The sequence below is a fragment of the Paracoccidioides lutzii genome (genome assembly GCF_000150705.2).
Source record: "Paracoccidioides lutzii Pb01 unplaced genomic scaffold supercont2.3, whole genome shotgun sequence".
In the NCBI taxonomy this organism is placed as follows: Eukaryota; Fungi; Ascomycota; class Eurotiomycetes; order Onygenales; family Ajellomycetaceae; genus Paracoccidioides; species Paracoccidioides lutzii.
The window spans coordinates 862,876-882,503 of NW_015440949.1; the positions used below are offsets into that span (position 1 = coordinate 862,876).

Sequence of the window (19,628 nt, forward strand, 5' to 3'; positions counted from 1 at the left end):
CACTGAAATTGATTAGATTGAATGGATGAAGGTATGGCCACCTTTGAATGTCAATTTTTCCCACTATGGAAATGCAGCTCGGGGAGAGGAACACGCAAACTCTGCCTTCATAATAGAACAGTAACTAATTCCAGATGAAGGGTCTCCTCGCGGTGCCATTCGTTCTGAATTCGCAGCCGACCGCTCTGTACCAAGAGAACAGCCCCAGTCTTGCACTTCTTGCCGCGAAAACTCATGAAAGATATGTAGATATCATGCGTGACGTCGAAAGCCTCATAGATGACCACAGTACTACAACACCACATCTCTCCATTACTGTCTTCTCTCGAGTGTTTATTTGAAATAGGATTATGAAGTTGACTAACCCTCGACATAGGAAACCATCAGAAAAATGGCACAAGCCACCGTTCGAAGTTGAAGCTTCTAGTTCCTAGCATTGGGAATTTCTTTACTCCGCTGCTGTTAGCCGATGCCTTTAAGTATCAGGACAAGAAGCGATTTATTAGTCGCCGCCGATTTGTGCCCCCGTCTTTCAATGATATACGGATCATCCTCAATACGGCGCAGATCATGGGGCTTCTTCACGACGGCAAGGTTGAACTTATCACTTTTGATGGCGACGTGACTCTCTACGACGATGGAGCATCGTTGACTGTAGACAACCCTGTAATTCCAAGGATAGTCCGCCTCTTGCGCCATGGCAAAAAGATCGGCATTGTGACTGCAGCCGGCTACACGGAGGCACCCAGGTACTACGAGCGTCTCCATGGTCTACTAGACATTGTTAACGATTCCCCAGACTTAACTGAGGATCAGAAAAATAGCCTTATTGTCATGGGTGGCGAAAGCAATTTTCTATTTAAATTTGACCACTCTTCTCCTCATTTACTCTTTCCAGTTGAACGTAGTGAGTGGCTTCTGGATGAAATGAAGCTGTGGTCAGAAGAGGATATCAAAGAGCTTCTTGATATTGCTGAAACCGCACTCCGCGATTGCATGACAAACCTAAATCTTCCCGCCACCATTATCCGCAAACCTCGCGCGGTTGGTATATCTCCCATTCAGGGAAAACGCCTACATCGGGAGCAGCTTGAAGAAACGGTTTTGGTAGCACAACAAACAGTCGAGCTGTCAGCAGTCGGCCGTCGACTCCCGTTCTGTGCATTCAATGGTACGCCAATGAACCCCAAGGCTTCTTTATTCGATATTAACACCATGCCAACCCACAAATATTGCCCATAGCATACTAACAAGTATCGCTAGGAGGAAACGACGTATTCATTGACATTGGGGATAAATCCTGGGGCGTGCTCGCTTGCCAGCGTTACTTTGGAGGAATAGCTCGGTCCAAAACCCTACATATCGGCGACCAGTTCCTTTCGGCTGGATCTAATGATTTCAAGGTATGATAACGTCTTGTATTCTTTTCTTGCCTCTGTAGTTGTTTAGTTTGGGTCTTCTTGTTTACTAATGTTCTGTAAACACAATTGCTAACCAATCTTACGCTTATCGATATCTTAATCTCATTAGGCCCGACTCGCATGCACCACCTCTTGGGTTTCTAACCCCGGTGAGACAGTCCAACTGCTTGATGAGTTAAATGCGTTAGAGCACGACATGAAGTGATATCGCTAGCCCCCTCTTTCCTTCTCGGCGGAAGATTTTCATGCAAGATATTCAGCTGCAAGATATCCCTTCTTGTAACTTTCAGGATTGAAATGGCCCGTGACTCAGCGGTAGTGTATGGCGGCATTGTTTAAGAAATTTTACGATCAAGGAAAGAGTTAAAAGATGCTATGATTGATTTGTCTATTTCGACCCGCGCCGTACCTGGTGGATTTGCATGTGGCTCTTTACGTAGCTCAGGGTCAAACCTCCCCAGTGAATATGGATATAGAGATAGACAGTCAATAACATATCCACTCTTTGCCAGGTTATGAACGTCTAACGCACATCTATATTTGAATAAGCATCAAATTGTATACTCCAACGTCTTCTAGAATTGAATGATTATCCAAAACTATCAACACTACAATGCTGGGCGACCTGTGTATGACTTGAACTGCTAGATATCATTCACATCCTATCTTGAGAGTTTGTCAACTTCAGTCAAGAGGAGCATCGTCAATGACCCTGTTCGCTCTGGTTGCAAAGGTTCCCGTGGAAAGAGGACGTCATTGCTAATCAATATATGTATTTAATCTAGCTCCATGTAAAGTTCCTAGAGTTTTTCTCCTTGAAAGACTATCTCTGTTATCTCGTCGGAACATTCCTAATCCCGAGAGGCAGATGGCGGATTTTGGCGTGGCTTGTCTGAGGAAATTCTGGTAACATTTGAGCGGGCAAAGGTGGGTTCCATTGGCGATCTTTTTGTCAGACCCAGATCAACGTTGTACTCGGAGCAAAATGAAAGGGTGAAGATCTTGATTATTCGTGCTGTTACTGTGGATAAAGCAGAGATTAAGCAGACATTTTAAAGGGAGTTCTCTGAGAAAGGTTTTTCTGCATAATTCATCATTTTAAAAATCTGAATTATTCGAAATGATTGATATTCTTTTTCTTTGAAAGTTGATGTCTTCTATAAATAATTTGTCAGTGTGCTGATTTGAAGCCTTTCAGCCAGTGTCTTCCATAGATTTTTTACTGACTTGTACTATCAAGACCAGAAAAAATCAGTTATTACTTAAAGATTATTTATATTACAAACATATTAAAATCTTGGATAAAACTAAGGACTATTAATATACTGCTATATATTCGCAGATCTAGAAATATATTTATCTTCAAATGAGAAAAAGAAAAATGATCCGAAAAGTACAGTAAGTGTACAGTAAAAAATAATTATTTTATAAATATATTATTTACAAAGTTAAAATCATTAAGAAAGGGATAGAAAGAAAGAAAAAGCAAAAGTGTAAAGATAAAGAATTTCAGATTTGAAATAAAGAAATAAAAAGTAAAAGCTAAATTCTTAGAGTAAGAGAACAGAAGCTTCAATAAAATGTGCGATAAATACTAAATTAAAGCTCAAGAATGAAACCATCAATAGAAAATATATCAGGCCAAAAGCATAGTTTTTGGTATATGTATTTATAAACTCTCACATTTATGTCTACATGTTTTACTTTAAAAAGGTTTTCAATTGTAATTAAAAATTGAGATATTTTTTAAGACATCTTTTTCCCAATTGATATGGGATAAACGAGTTATCTTTTTAAATTTCAAAGAATTGAAGTATTTTCATTTATTATATAGTTGAAGCAGTTAAGACAATACTACTCATAATTGCAGGAATATATATTAAGATATAAATGTATAAAGATTGAAGCTGCATTATTTTAATCTATGCCTACTAGACGATATGACGTGAGTAAGTGGCTCAGAATGTGGTAACTATGTCTCAGTCAGTGGTGAAATGCATAATTAATTAGTAGTTACTAGTATTTCATCATTTCAGCTGCTCTCAGATTAACTACCGTAACTTACAACTGGGTTGGTTAGCTAACTAACTAATCCTTGTAATTGGATGATTGAGAGGAACAGCTAAACTCTATATGGGATGGAACAGCCACCGGGACAACAGTTAATCCGTGCCGCCTAAGAACATTTTCAGCCACCCTCCGCCAGGGTCTAACCACCAACAAAAATACGGAGCACATCAACGGACTATTCACATTACATTTAATATTTCCCGGAAGGTCCCCAGCTCTCCTCGGTTCATCGTTGTACGCTGCAGGATCCTAGTTGTGCAGGGAAGCCACCTGTTACCCGCTATTAGCCCACGTTCTTCCGGTTTGGATCTCACCTTTGCAAACCCTGACTTGGCCCGGTTAGCTGATATTTCCTTCACTCTGCTACGGATGTTGCTCTATGGCCTGGAATGGCAACGCTAAACCAGTAGCTTCCGAGCCCAGCTACTGAAGGTTGGCTGCGGGAATAAATTAACCACGTTTACTGTTGAATTCCTGCATCACCCAACTATTGGGTAGATAATCCTATGTTGCCGAATTTCTCCTTGACTATTATACCGATGGAAGAAGACATATTGGACGATGTCTGTTTCACCCCCCCTTTCGGTCTCGTTGTCTTCAGCTCCTCCTGATGCTGCTACTGGTCAACCCCTTGCGGTCCGACAGCTCCAGAACAACATCATCAGCATCATTAGCAGCCAGGATCATGTGTCTGCGCTACAGCCCAATCCGACGTCATCTGCGTCCCCCACGACATCCCTTCCCCTAACCCCACTAGAGTCCTCTTTGGCTCTCTTGTCGTCAACAGCTCCTCCTTCGTCCCCTTCAATTGTCTGTTCACACATGTCTTCTACCCCTCAGTCCCTCAGTGAAACCTCTTCTCTCTTTGCCATGGCGACGTTTGTTGGGCGTCTCTTCTTCCTGATCTTTCAGGTCATACCCAGCGTCCTATACTGGATTATTACCTTCACTACAATCACCCTTCCAACTTGTTTATTTACTCTATTTTCTATGAGCCTAACATTTACCATGAACTTCACAACGCTGTACGTATTTCCCCGCTTTGAGAAGTTTCCCCTTTAATATTTTGTTGGAGATTGAAATTGCTAATGCACTGTGTATCTCAGTCTTGTCATCCTTGTGGTCTTGGTGTCAACAATTAGCTGGTTTTGTCCGCTACCGGTTTTTGAATGTGTACTCCCGCCTGCCACCGGAGCCTCAACGAAAAGCGCCTCAAATCGATCTCTTCCCAGATACCCAGGATGGCGATTCTAAACCTGGACTAGCTAATTACCTCGACGAGTTTCTTAGTGCAATTAAAGTGTTTGGATACCTTGAACGCCCTGTTTTTCATGAATTGACGCGGACTATGCAAACGAGGAAATTGATTGCCGGGGAAAACCCTGTTGTTGGAAGAAGAGAAAGGTTTCTGCCTAGTTGTGGATGGTGCTGTTCAGATATTCGTCAAATCCATTCGGGAGTGCCAGAATGACTACAGCAAAAGCAGCCCAAGCGCTAGCCATGATGCGGAGGATTCAATGGAAGAAGACGAAGGGAATGATGGTCATAAACATCAGGGATATCAATTACTAACCGAGGTCAAGAATGGAGCCTCAATGTCGTCTCTATTCTCTATATTATCGCTTTTCACTGAGGATGTCAAGTTAAGGCACACTGAGGACATGGAATCCGGAACCTCTAGCATCGACCCGACTCGTGGTGCAGGGTCTACTCCCTTGACCCCTTCCCCATTCGTGGAGAGTCCAACAGTATCGACGTTTCAAGAATTTAGAGGGAATCCCCCGCCCATAAATGGAAATTCAACCCCTCTTCCTACTGTTCCGCACCTCGCACTTGAAGACAGCCATTCACTTTTGCAAAATGAACCCACCACCCATGAATATAAACACAGGAAATTGCGGAAAATGGATCAGAAAAAATCTGTCCATCCAGACATCGTGGCACGCGCGATGGTAGACACTACCATTGCCATCATCCCTGCAAGCGCTTTCCGCCGCCTAACCCGGGTCTATCCTCGAGCAACGGCGCATATAATCCAGGTCATTCTTACCAGACTCCAACGAGTTACATTTGCTACGGCGCATTCATACCTAGGCTTGACTACGGAAGTCCTGAGTATTGAGAGGCAGATGAATAAATACACCTCATATGACCTTCCGAATCATCTTCGCGGAGCGGCGCTAGACAGGCTAAAGGATAAATTTACAAAAGAGAGAGATCGCCTAGGTCCAGAGGAGGGTACAAAAGGGATTGCTCTTCACAATCCTTCCGTTTCGAGGAGGCGCCGATCGAGTAGCGCTTTGCGGAAGGACGCTGCATTATACGCTAAAATCTCTTCCGCTCAGGCCAGGCATCCAGTCCACGATGTAACACGCCTCCCTGAAAAGGAAGCCAATGGCGTGAGTCCGGGAGACTTACTTTCTACCATTCAACTCTCTCGTTATGGCCCTCGTTATGGATATGATCGTCTTAAGGGTTTCACCCAAGAGCATTCTACGACTTTAAATAGTCCCACAACTCCCTTCCCATCCCCTGCTTTACACGGAAAACCTCCTCCTTTTAGCCTAATTAGTCAAAGTCCTTCATATTACATGCAGGAGTCGATTGACGAGGATTACATTTTTCGCGAGTCTATCCTCGATTGTATGGTAAAAGCTCTCGGCCTTACAGGAAGCACAAACGAGGCACTTCGAAAATCCCATAACTCGGGAGATGCGTCTCCACAACTAGTCTCATACGATTTCAAACGTCAGAAGGCTGCCTTTAACAATGCCTTTGGTTTTATAGATCCGTACGATTCATTCGGCGATGCGGATTCTGAATCGCTCATGTCTATGTCTGTTACCAGCGCTGGAGGGACTTCGCCTATTGTCAACCTTAAGGCGGAGCTGCGGGACGAGATAGAAATTGTATTTTTCCCGAAAGGTTCATTACTTGTCGAACAAGGGGAGCGGAGCCCAGGTCTTTATTATGTTATCGACGGATTTTTGGACGTTGGCATACCAGTCAATGACAAAAGCGAGGATCTTTTGCGACCTTGTGATGCGTCACGTCTTGAATCAGCCAGAATGCCTAAACCACTTAAACGACCCGCCGCCTCTCGAGCTTCATCTTCCATAAGGGGTGGCCAAATTCAGCGGAGGGGACCCGTGACACGCACATCCTTATATATGGTAAAGCCCGGCGGCATTGATGGTTATGTTGGGTCCATTACTTCCTCTAGATCTTTTACGGACGTTACAGCGAAAACAGACGTTTATGTTGGCTTTCTTCCTCGGGCGTGTCTCGAAAGGATCGCTGACAAGCATCCACTTGTGCTTTTAACGATGGCGAAGCGCCTTACTACGGTCCTTCCTCGCCTAATTTTGCATATTGATTTTGCTCTAGAATGGGTTCAAGTTAACGCCGGCGAAGTTATTTATCACCAAGGCGATGAAAGCGATGCGATCTACATTGTCCTTAATGGTCGTCTTCGGTCTCTTTGGGAGAAAGGTGATGGTAAAGTGAGTGTCATGGGAGAGTATGGTCAAGGGGATAGTGTTGGGGAGTTGGAAGTTATGACTGAGTCGACGCGGCCCGCTACCCTCCATGCCATCCGTGATACTGAACTAGCAAAATTCCCGAAAACTCTGTTCAATAGTCTTGCACAGGAACATCCCAACATTACCATCCAAATCTCCAAACTGATCGCCCAGAGAATGAAGCACATTATTCTTAACCCGCTTATAGAGAAGCCCAACGACAAAGGCATTCAAGAAAGCGCGATGACTGGAACCTCTACTTTAAATCTCCGCACTGTTGCCATTTTGCCAGTCACTGCTGGTGTCCCCGTTGTAGAATTTGGGAACCGCCTTTTGAATGCATTTAACCAGATTGGTGTCACCAACGGGGTGGCTGCTCTACATCAAGCGGATATCCTCAATCATTTGGGCCGCCATGCATTCAGCAGAATGGGTAAGTTGAAACTATCCCAGTATCTAGCAGATTTGGAGGAGAGATATGGTATGGTACTATACGTTACAGATACAAATGTGAATGCTCCTTGGACCCAAACTTGCATTACCCAGGCAGATTGTATCCTTTTGGTCGGGGTCGCTGAGGGCTCCCCTAGTATTGGCGAATATGAACGATTCCTTCTTGGTATGAAAACTACTGCTAGGAAGGAGCTCGTACTCCTGCATCTGGATAGATACTCGCCCCCAGGGCTTACCAGACAATGGCTAAAAAATCGCATGTGGATCAACGGCGGACACCATCACATCCAAATGTCGTTTCGTTTAACGACAGAGCCATCCCATCCTGTGACCAAGCGCTTTGGTACCGTATTGAAACAACGGGTGCAGGTTCTGCAGGCTGAGTTACAAAAGTACACCTCTCGTCGCATTCACCAGACTCCTCTATACTCAGCAACCACTCCATTCAAAGGGGATTTCCACCGGCTTGCTCGTCGGCTTTGTGGTAAATCTGTTGGGCTTGTTCTTGGCGGCGGAGGGGCAAGGGGAATTGCTCATGTAGGGGTGATCAAGGCTCTGGAAGAAGCGGGAGTCCCCATTGATATAATTGGAGGTACATCCATAGGTGCTTTTATTGGCGCACTCTATGCGAGAGATGCCGATGTTGTGCCCCTCTATGGTCGTGCAAAGAAATTTGCCGGCCGCATGGGAAGCATATGGCGATTCGCCCTTGACCTCACCTATCCATCGGCGTCATACACAACCGGGCATGAATTTAATCGTGGCATTTTCAAAGCTTTTGGCGACAGCCAAATCGAAGACTTCTGGCTGGAATTCTACTGCAATACCACCAATATCAGCAAATCGTGCAACGAATTCCACACGTCGGGCTATGTATGGCGTTACGTGCGAGCGTCGATGTCACTAGCTGGTCTCCTCCCACCCATGTGCGACGAAGGCAACATGCTCCTCGACGGCGGTTACGTCGACAACCTCCCTGTTTCCCGAATGAAATCGCTTGGCGCAGACGTCATTTTCGCCATTGACGTCGGCTCTATCGACGATAATACCCCACAGGCTTACGGTGACTCCCTTTCCGGCTTCTGGGCCCTGGTCAACCGCTGGAACCCTTTCTCCTCCCTCGCTAATCCGCCCACCCTTGCCGAAATCCAAGCCCGTCTTGCCTACGTGTCCTCCTTCAGTGCGTTGGAGACCGCGAAAAACACTCCAGGTTGTTTGTACATGCGACCCCCAATTGATGCATTTGGAACGCTAGATTTTGCCAAGTTCGACGAGATTTATAAGATCGGATATGCGTATGGACGCGAGTTTTTGGAGCGGTTGAAGAATGAGGGTGGCCTTCCGATTCCAGACGAAACTGAGGAGAAAAAGAATTTAAGGAGGACCATGGCGCCTAGGAGGGCCAGCATCTGACTTTATTTTTTATATTTTATTGCAAGAATCCTTTTGGCATATATTGGCGTTTCAATACACATATGTTCGTACATACAGTTCACTCTCAACCTTCAACTAGATCGATCGCCCATTCATTTCGGGTCAATCTTGCCAAACGATTTCAACGTCATACCTCGCGCTTGGCTAACAACTTGTCCGTATATAGGACGCGGGCTTCCTTTTTTTTGGTATCACGTGAGATGTATATATTTCGTTCTATACAGAGGTTCTAATTATGATCTAGAACTTGTAATATATTCTGTTTAGTTCTCTCCAGAGTTTAATTTTTTATTTATTTATTTATTTTTTTTGGTGTGTGTGTGTGTGTGTGTGAATGAATGAATGAATGAATGAATGTATATGTATTTGGATATGTGCATGTTTCTGAACAATCATATCTCAGATCACACTCATGAAAATGAGTTTTAACTAATATAAATGATGATTTTCCCTCTGATGATAAAATGGAACAGCTAACTATGAACTAAGAATTCAAGGAAAAAGTGAAAGAGAAGGACAGTGAGACATGAACAGAACCAGTATCCTTATTCCAGGAGGCAACCAGGTCCAATAGGTAGGATATGTAGGAGGAGTAGTTAGTGCAAGGCAGCAAGTAGAACGAAGGGTGAGTCTTTCAACTCTAAGTTATCCCTCCTATTCAATATATCTTAACTCTTTGGCGCTGTCCGTGGCGACTTCTAGCGCGTCCAGGTTACTATTCGAGTCCCGTTTTCAGGCTTCAATCCCCCAACCACCCTTGATTTTCCCGCTCGCTTGCCCATTTACCCGTTTACGAAGACCCGGATTATCCACTTTGTCTTCATCTTCCTCCACCTTCACTTCCGCCCGCTTATCTATACCGACACCCTTGTTTTTACCACCTTCCCCTTCTTCGCAAGATTCACCCTCCTCGCCATCGCTACTGGTTGGCGCAACAAGCATACTTGCATCCGTACCCTCCCCGGCAGAAAAATTCCCCGAATCAATCTCACTGGTCACACTAGCCTTCCCTGAAATGGGTTCCCATGCCCCCTCTGTTCCGCAGACGAAACCGGATGATGCTGACTGTTCCAGAACCACCGATGGGTTATCCTGGCTTCGATTCCAGCTGCGGAATGTCTTGCCTGAACGGCTCCTAGAGCTGGAATCGGTTTCAACGGCACTCTCAGCCTCTTGGATCCCAGAGAGCACCTTTTTTGTCTCACTTTCTTGGCCGTTCCACGTGCCACAGGATCCGCAGCGCCAACGTCCGATTTCTTGTAGGGTTCGGACACCTGGGGCCGCTTGACCGTTGACGAGACGGCAATGTGTACAGATTAGTGCCAGGCGATTTTTCGCTAGGGTTTCGTCTTCGCCAAGTAACACATCTAGGATTCGATCGTACCAGTGGGGTTGAAGAGAGTTATAGTTCTGTTGTTGGGCTGTTGGTAACATATTAGGTGTGAAACTAAATTCGTCCATAGTTTCTGGAGGCCACTGCACGGGATTGTGCAGATATGGAGTGGAATTTAGATTAGATGGGCCTGGCGGTCCCCGCTGGTCAGACATGGGTGGAGATCGGATTGGAGTAGTTGGCAGGGAGTCTGGCTGCGGTCGTGGTATGTTTGCAGTTGGAGGCGGGGGGATACCCGTTCTACCACTCGAAATTGGGTGTGAGAGTAATGTTTTTATCTTCGGGCCCCTCTTTTCCCCACTGGGCCCGCCGCTGCCCTGACCGGAAGCCGCACCTTTCTGGGAACCAGAGCGTTTGTGAAAGTCCCCGCCATACTTCTCTAAAAGCTGCTGCGTGGAGTTATACTTAGTAGCCTCCTTGAGTTTCTCAATTGTTGCATCCCGTTGTTTGTGCAGTTCCTCCAAATGTTTTTGCGTGCCGGAGATGCGATAATGGTAGTATTTATCGAGACCTAGCCGTATAGCGTAGATCCTACAAAAGTTAGAACATCTGTAGACAGAAACATAGCATCATAACATGGGGGCTTACAAAACTGGTCCACCAACCACGGCGAAGTATTCAACTGCTCCCCAATATTGCCATCCTAGCACAAGGGTGATAATGATCGAGTAGAGGATGTAAGCAAACGATGTATATAAGGTCCAGAGGACTCTGTATCGTCTAGAGCGTTGTCTATGTGTATCTAGCCGGGCGGTCGCCCCTGAGATCTTTGCAGATAATGTAGAGAGTGTCTTTTCAAACTCTGCTGGTGAGGTATTAGAACCCTGCAACGAGAAATGCATCAGCTCCTTGAGCTCAGGTCTTCAATCAAGTTTGGAGAATGCGGGGCAACAGTTGGATAATACCTTCCATGGCCAAAGGGACACCATGGCTGCTGGGCCTTCAGCTAATTAATATCATTTCTGCACATTTCTATGCAGGGCTGAGAAACGTGGAAGACGTCTGGTTGTTGGTAGAAGTTCCAAGTGATGCGCCAGTGCAACTGTTGTGATTTCGAGTTGGACAATACTGCCTGACGTCATGTGATTTACTTAAGTAAGCTGGAACTATGCCAGAGCACAATTGTTCAGGGCAGGGGCTTTCTGTGAGACCCTTGCTTAAAAAGGCACATACATATATATTACTTGAAACAGTGTCATTATTGAGGCATATGGATATGTGAATTCCTGTCTAAACTCGATGGGCAGAAAAAGAACAGTATGAAACTCAGTTTGTGAGTCATAAGGAAACCAAATAAGAGGCTGTGCGAAAGTGAAGTGTTTCCGAAAGGGAAAGAAAATTATAGGGAATCGAAAAAAAGGAAACCAAAAAGAAAAAGAAAAAGAAAAGAGAAAGAAAAAGAAAAGAAAAAGAAAAAGAAGGGACAAATGTGAATATTATATACCAAGTCTCAATACCCGTCCCATTGCGCGATCACTCATGGAAATAGAAAATAATATGAACACGCCCCCCCCCCCCCCCCCCCCCCTACATTACCAAACAGCAGGAGTTCTGTTTCTTTGCCTGAGCAGCAAACGCCCTGCTCTGCATGCTCAAATTGTCGCTCTTCGCGATGAGACTATCGAGCTTCTCCCCTCGCTCCAGCATTTTATCAACGGTCTGATATAGCACCTGCTTCGTGTCATCCAGCTGCTGCTGGATTTTCGCAAGCTCATCAGCCTTGCCTGGATCTTGAGCATATTCCTTGAGTTTGCTTTTAGCTTTCACAACTGCTTCATCATAGATTCCAAGCTTATTCCGCTCCACACTCGACCTCTTTTGGAGTGTTAAATCGAAATCTTGTGGCACTGCAAAGTCCTTTCTGATCTTCAGCTGAACTCCTTTTGCAATACTCCTTGCGATTTGCTCAGAATAGGAAGGCCGGGCGACTACGACAGTGGCGGGACGGTCATGGGGTTTAAAGCAGTATAAAACGCCGACATTCTGGCTGTCTACATCATCTTTGATAACGGTAACGGCAGTATCATTAACAGTGGCCTTTTCCAGGAGAGTTTTGCATACAAATGTTATTAACTCGAGTTGGCTGCAGGAATAGTAACGTCAGCGTCGCAGTTTATCTAACATTTGCAAAATGACAGGGATTGTGACTGGGGTAAGAAGTGGGAAAATGCAGATATGTTCATACTACACACCTCTTTCGGATGAACCTGGTAAGTATGGAATCGACAATGGAATCTGCGCCGTAAAGCTCCTCCGGAGGCTGCCCTTTGTCGTTACTGAAGAACTGTTTACATATTGGAATATATTAGCATGGTCTTGGACAGGAAAGAAAATAAACATATGTAGAATCGAACATACCCCAATATAGATGATATCCCCTGTCGTGGTCATGGTTGGGAGAAGATGTTATGTCGTCCCTGTCCGGGATCGAAGTGTAAATTAGGACACCAGGAGGGTACAGGAGGGGGATTCGTGTCAGTTAAGAAATTAGATCGGAAGAAATAAGCGTAGGTACAGAAACAGGAGGCGATCTCTCCCAGAAATTCTAGAGCAAGCACCAGCAACAACTAAACAGAATACGGGGAGACGTGGGACGTTGCGAAGGGAATTTCTTATGTCTGGACGTTGGCTGATTCCACCGCCACTTTGGCAGTGCCAATCTAATAGCCGCTCGGCGCGCGCTAATGGCGGCTAGTCTAATTAGGGCTAGGCCTTGCTGCGGTATCCGCATTCATGAAGTATTTCACGTCCCCTATAAGCAAGATAAGTTTGTTAACAGACATTTATTCCGCCCTGGATTAGATATTGCATTTGTGCTCAGTTTTAATTTATTCTTTTCCTTCTGGAGTGTAGTCCCACACTCTGCCAGACAAACAATGTCCCCTGAAATTCAACTGGCAGAATCACAATGGCTCTCACAACTGGCGGTTATGAGGCAAGCTATGGCGGATTTAAAGCTCCCAAAATCCGAAGACTCAATACTGTATGAGAATGATCTCTTCTTTGACGAAGATGATATTGCTTCAGCTCCTGAATCAGTTGAAGATCTATGGGACATCATCAGTGAGGATGAGGATGCAGTTGATGATTCAGATGAGATGGTAGATGACAGAGCGAATGGACAAGAAATTTCTGAACCAAAGGGATTTTACAACCACCAATGGCTTTTCCATAAATGTCAGTCTATTGCGGAACAGAATTCTAGTTTAAATGCCTCCGAACTGCAGCAACAACTTCTCTCAGTGTTGGGTGCAAGTGCCCCACCCGATGAATTACAGATATCCTTGACGGAAATTGTAGGATTCGATGATTTGGATTTTGTGATTGACCTTATTGCCCACCGAGATGAATTGACATCAATGAAAGATTCAGAAGGCAACGATATATTTAGTCGATTACAAACAAAAGGACAGCGGGAAGAAGCTTTGCGACAACAAGATTACGAACACAAACACGCAAAATTGGCACAAAAGCAGAACCGCGAAGGTCCCATCTACCCACATGTGTACAAGGCGTACCAAGCAGGAAATACCCTCTCAGTCAATGGAAGAAAGTATGGCCTTCCTGTTGGTAGTACTCACGCTGAAGAACCGAGATATACGGAATACACCATTCCAGCCACCAAGGTCGGAACCCTGGGTGCAGACCAGAAATTAGTTTCCATTTCAAGCATGGATGGACTTTGCAAGGGTACCTTCAGAGGATACAAGTCACTGAATCGAATGCAGAGCTTGCTCTACCCCGTTGCATACGGAACAAACGAAAATATGCTGATATGTGCACCAACTGGTGCCGGTAAAACCGATGCTGCGGTGCTGACAATTCTGAATGTGATTGCCAAAAATATCATTCCGAACTCCCTTGAAAGCCATGATGCCACCGAGTTCGCCGTTATGACAGACGAATTTAAAATTGTCTATGTTGCTCCCATGAAGGCCCTAGCTGCAGAAGTTACGGAAAAGTTAGGAAAACGCCTTGCTTGGCTGGGAATCCAAGTCCGCGAGCTGACAGGAGATATACAGCTGACGAAAAAAGAGATTGTGCAGACCCAGATCATTGTTACCACCCCAGAGAAGTGGGATGTCGTAACCCGCAAGGGAACTGGGGATACGGAACTTGTCCAGAAAGTTCGTCTGTTAATCATTGACGAGGTCCATATGTTACACGACGAACGTGGAGCTGTGATCGAGTCTCTCGTTGCAAGAACGCAGCGGCAAGTAGAGAGTACTCAGTCACTCATTCGTATAGTTGGTTTATCGGCAACCCTGCCGAACTATATCGACGTTGCAGACTTTCTCAAAGTCAACCGAATGGCGGGCTTATTCTACTTTGATGCCTCCTTCCGTCCTGTCCCTCTTGAACAACATTTTATTGGTGTAAAAGGAGATGTCGGGACCAAAAAGTCCAGAGAAAATCTCGATATCGTCTGTTTCGAGAAGGTTCGAGAGATGCTTGAACGGGGTCATCAAGTCATGGTCTTTGTTCATTCCCGGAAAGAAACTCTTAACGCCGCACGACTTCTACATCGGATGGCTGTTGACAACCAGTGCGCAGACCTCTTTAGCCCTGTGGAACATCGAAATTATTCGCAGGCCTTGCGAGATATCAAAACAAGTCGTGGTCGGGAGATTCGAGAGCTTGTTCCATACGGTTTAGGAACCCATCACGCAGGAATGGCTAGGTCTGATCGCAACCTCATGGAGCGTCTCTTTTCTGAAGGGGTGCTAAAAGTTCTTTGTTGTACAGCAACTCTTGCTTGGGGTGTCAATCTTCCTGCTGCTGCAGTCATTATCAAGGGAACTCAACTGTACAGTGCTCAAGAAGGAAAATTCATTGACCTTGGTATTTTAGATGTCCTACAAATTTTCGGTCGAGCTGGTCGTCCGCAGTTTCAGGACACAGGTATAGGCTTTCTTTGCACATCGCACAACAAATTGCAACATTACCTATCCGCCGTAACTTCTCAAGAACCCATTGAATCTCGATTCTCGCGCAAACTAGTTGACAACCTAAACGCGGAAATCGCTCTTGGAACAGTAACTTCTGTTCCCGAGGCTGTTCAATGGCTTGGATACTCATACCTCTTTGTACGCATGCGACGGAATCCCCACAGTTATGGAATTGACTGGACAGAGATTCGAGACGATCCCCAGCTCGTCCTCAGAAGACGAGATCTGATTATCAAGGCTGCACGAACGTTGCAGCAAAGCCAGATGATCATATTTAACGAACGGACCGAAGAACTACGCGCTAAAGATGTTGGAAGAATTGCAAGTCAGTATTACGTCTTGCAAACAAGTGTGGAAATATTCAACGCCATGATGAAACCTATGGCCAATGACGCAGATGTCATGAAAATGATTAGCATGAGTGGAGAATTTGACAATATCCAGTCTCGAGAAAACGAATTTAAAGAGCTTGACAGACTTCGTCTGGAGGCAATTAAAACCGAAGTCGAAGGAAGCAATGATAACGCCCACGCGAAGACGAATATCTTGCTGCAATCTTACATTTCTAGGGCTAGGATTGAAGACTTCGCTCTCGTTTCTGATTCAGCGTATGTGGCTCAAAACGCTGCACGCATCTGTCGCGCCCTGTTCATGGTTGCGCTGAACAGGCGTTGGGGATACCAATGCCAAGTCTTATTGTCTACGTGCAAATCGATTGAGAAGCAAATCTGGCCGTTCCAGCATCCCTTCCACCAATTCGACCTTCCTCAACCGGTTCTGAAGAACTTGGATGAAAAATTCCCAGTGTCGTCTATCGAATCATTAAGGGATATGGAACCTGCTGAAATCGGCCAACTCGTCCACAACAACCGCATGGGTAACACTATTTCGAAACTCCTAGATAATTTTCCAACACTAGCTGTGGAAGCCGAAATTGCACCTCTGAATCGTGATGTTCTTCGCATCCGTCTTTATCTGTATCCTGAATTCCGCTGGAATGATAGACATCACGGGACATCGGAGTCATACTGGATATGGGTCGAAAACTCGGAGACATCGGAAATCTATCATCATGAGTATTTCATTTTGAGCCGCAAGAAACTCAACGATGATCACGAGTTGAATTTCACAATTCCTCTGTCCGATCCGCTACCTAGTCAGATATATGTCCGTGCAATTTCTGATCGCTGGCTAGGAGCAGAAACAGTGACTCCCGTTTCATTTCAGCATCTAATTCGTCCAGATACGGAAAGTGTATATACCGATTTATTAAATCTGCAACCCCTTCCAATTTCCGCGCTAAAAAATCCGATTCTAGAAGAAATATATGGACAAAGGTTTCAATTCTTCAACCCCATGCAGACGCAGATATTCCACACCCTCTATCACACCCCCACTAATGTTCTCCTGGGTTCCCCCACGGGGAGTGGCAAAACGGTCGCAGCAGAACTTGCAATGTGGTGGGCATTTCGCGAAAGACCAGGTTCTAAGGTTGTCTACATTGCACCCATGAAAGCGCTTGTTCGAGAACGAGTGCACGACTGGAAGCGTCGCTTAACTGTTCCTATGGGTCTAAAATTGGTAGAATTGACTGGAGACAACACTCCGGACACGAGAACAATCAGGGACGCCGACATTATTATCACCACCCCCGAAAAATGGGACGGTATTTCCCGAAGTTGGCAAACAAGAGGCTATGTTCGTCAAGTTAGCTTAGTGATTATTGACGAAATCCACCTTCTTGGTAGTGACAGAGGACCCATTTTGGAAATCATTGTTTCCAGAATGAATTACATAGCTTCTCAATCTAAAGGCGCCGTTCGCCTTCTTGGCATGTCCACGGCATGCGCGAATGCAACTGATCTTGGAAACTGGTTGGGAGTTAAAGAAGGGCTTTTCAACTTCCGCCACTCTGTACGACCTGTTCCGTTAGAGATATACATCGACGGCTTTCCAGAACAACGTGGCTTCTGTCCACTGATGCAGTCGATGAACCGGCCTACCTTCTTAGCTATTAAAAATCACTCCCCGGAGAAACCCGTGATTGTCTTCGTGGCATCACGAAGGCAAACGCGTCTTACGGCAAAGGACCTGATCAACTTCTGTGGCATGGAAGATAACCCACGGCGGTTCCTTCATATGTCCGAAGAAGACTTACAGCTAAATCTTTCTCGAGTCAAGGATGAGGCGCTTAAAGAGGCTCTCGGTTTCGGAATCGCCCTCCACCATGCCGGCCTTGTTGAATCCGACAGGCAGCTGTCAGAGGAGCTCTTCGCTAATAACAAAATTCAGATTCTTGTTGCAACCAGTACTCTCGCATGGGGTGTCAACCTTCCCGCTCATCTAGTAGTCGTGAAAGGGACACAGTTTTTCGATGCAAAGATTGAAGGGTACAAAGATATGGACCTTACTGATGTTCTGCAAATGTTGGGACGCGCTGGGAGGCCACAGTTTGACACTTCAGGTATCGCGCGTATATTTACACAGGGTTCTAAAAAGGCGTTTTACAAGCACTTCCTCCACACAGGCTTCCCTGTGGAGTCCACACTCCACAAAGTCCTCCATGACCATTTGGGCGCTGAGGTTTCTGCAGGGACCATTACAACAAAGCAGGATGCCCTGGACTACTTGACCTGGACGTTCTTTTTCCGTCGTCTGCATAAGAACCCTTCTTACTACGGGCTTGAAATATCCGCTGAAGAACACAACACCATGGCAGCACAACAAATCGTATCAGATTTCATAGTCGAATTGGTAGATCAATGCTTAAGCGAACTTGCGGAATCCTCCTGCGTCCTATTTGACTCGGCAACAGGCTTTGTTGACCCAACCCCGTTCGGGAAGATAATGAGTTATTACTATCTTTCGCATAAAACAGTTCGTTTCGTCATGTCCCACGCAAAACCGAATCCAACCTTCAGCGACGTACTCAGCTGGATGTGTTTCGCCACGGAATTCGACGAGCTCCCTGTCCGCCACAATGAAGACCTGATCAACGCTGAGCTGGCACAAAATCTCCCTCTTCCAATTACGGCCATGGGGACATCTCTACCCCTGTGGGATCCGCACATCAAAGCCTTTCTACTCCTCCAGGCCTTCATGTCTCGCATCGACCTTCCCATAACTGATTACGTTGGCGACCAAATCTCCGTTCTAGACCAAGGCATCCGAATCATCCAAGCATGTATCGACATTTTAGCAGAACTGGGCTACCCCAACGCTTGCACGACGATGATGACCCTCTTACAATGCATAAAGTCAGCACGCTGGCCAGACGACCATCCCATTTCTATTCTCCCTGGCATTGCCCCCGCCGCGAACGAGTCACCAAACCCAACGCAACTTCCAGCATCCCTTCCATCCCTTCTCGCCCTCCCCCAATCAACTCTCACATCCCTCCTACATACACTCAACCTATCCACACAGCTATCCTCTCAGTTTTATCAAGCTCTTTTTCTCCTTCCTGTTGTCTCAATATCCATATTCGATCCATCACCTGCAGGTTTGACGGTCTCTCTAACCCGGAAGCATCCCCTGCCTTCTCACCCGCGGCGAAGAACTACAACTCAAGGTGACGATCAGTCATTCCGCGTTTACGCGCCACATTTTCCCAAACCACAGACGGAGGGCTGGTTCGTGGTTGTTACTTCAAACCCTCGTGCGACTGGGGTTGATAGCGGAGGGGTGAGAGAAAATATCCTGGCGCTCAAACGTGTATCCTGGTCTTCTTCCACTAGCACCTCCAGGCCGGGAGACAGGGGGAATGTCGTTGCCAGAGCTAAGATAAGATTCCCTGAGGGATGGAATAATGATGACAGTCATGAGCTTGAAGTAGGAGGTGCTGATGAGAAGGGCAAAGGCAAGACCAAGCACAAAGACCATGAGGATGCCGGTGAAATATTGAATGTGACCGTGAGGGTGATTAGTGATGCTTACATTGGCATGGAATGGAGTGTGGTATGCTAGGTTTGTAAATAGGAGTTAGATTGTATGTGTAGATATATAGATATTGGGATAAAACTCAAAAAAGGCGGGTTGTTAGATTGACCTATGCATGGCTCAATGGATAAAAATTCTTTCATGGAAAGGTAGCATTTTCAAGCTACCATCCCTCCTAGCTTTGGTCACATAACACAGTTAGGTGCATATCCAATACGTTTCATGTCACTTAATCGACATGTAAGTGAAGCGAAAACTGCAAGACTTGGCGAGAAATCTATTTCTAAATACCGTTTTAGAATAACCAACGGTGGAAACTATATAACAAAATGATAACCTAGAGATAGGATGAAATGGTGAAATATCACAACTGGGGAGTTATGATAATATGAGCGAATTCATAACAGAAAGGTGGTAGTTGAGTCTCCAATATACAAGGATAAAGAAC

At 45.6% G+C, this 19,628-nt stretch overlaps 5 protein-coding genes across 5 annotated transcripts; 3 read left to right on the forward strand and 2 right to left on the reverse strand.

Annotated features, from left to right (window-relative positions):
* Positions 1-134: 134 nt before the first annotated feature.
* On the forward strand, positions 135-1,626 carry PAAG_11311 (hypothetical protein; the record flags this gene model as incomplete). Its single annotated transcript, XM_015846982.1, has 4 exons — positions 135-288; positions 377-1,171; positions 1,264-1,403; positions 1,531-1,626. 4 exons carry the CDS (start codon positions 135-137, stop codon positions 1,624-1,626), a joined length of 1,185 nt encoding a protein of 394 aa, XP_015703404.1.
* A 2,426-nt stretch (positions 1,627-4,052) lies between these two features.
* On the forward strand, positions 4,053-8,878 carry PAAG_01586 (hypothetical protein; the record flags this gene model as incomplete). The annotated part of the gene is made up of 3 exons (XM_015844386.1): positions 4,053-4,461; positions 4,598-4,878; positions 4,928-8,878. 3 exons carry the CDS (start codon positions 4,053-4,055, stop codon positions 8,876-8,878), a joined length of 4,641 nt encoding a protein of 1,546 aa, XP_015701294.1.
* A 753-nt stretch (positions 8,879-9,631) lies between these two features.
* Positions 9,632-11,221, reverse strand: PAAG_01587 (hypothetical protein; the record flags this gene model as incomplete). The annotated part of the gene is made up of 3 exons (XM_002796533.2): positions 9,632-10,823; positions 10,881-11,116; positions 11,198-11,221. The coding sequence occupies 3 exons, from the start codon at positions 11,219-11,221 to the stop codon at positions 9,632-9,634; spliced, it is 1,452 nt and encodes a 483-aa protein (XP_002796579.2).
* A 598-nt stretch (positions 11,222-11,819) lies between these two features.
* Positions 11,820-12,683, reverse strand: PAAG_01588 (SNARE Ykt6; the record flags this gene model as incomplete). Its single annotated transcript, XM_002796534.2, has 3 exons — positions 11,820-12,375; positions 12,485-12,576; positions 12,651-12,683. The coding sequence occupies 3 exons, from the start codon at positions 12,681-12,683 to the stop codon at positions 11,820-11,822; spliced, it is 681 nt and encodes a 226-aa protein (XP_002796580.1).
* Positions 12,684-13,168: 485 nt separating this feature from the next.
* Positions 13,169-19,207, forward strand: PAAG_01589 (activating signal cointegrator 1 complex subunit 3; the record flags this gene model as incomplete). The annotated part of the gene is made up of 1 exon (XM_002796535.1): positions 13,169-19,207. One exon carries the CDS (start codon positions 13,169-13,171, stop codon positions 19,205-19,207), a length of 6,039 nt encoding a protein of 2,012 aa, XP_002796581.1.
* Between the last annotated feature and the right edge of the window lie 421 nt (positions 19,208-19,628).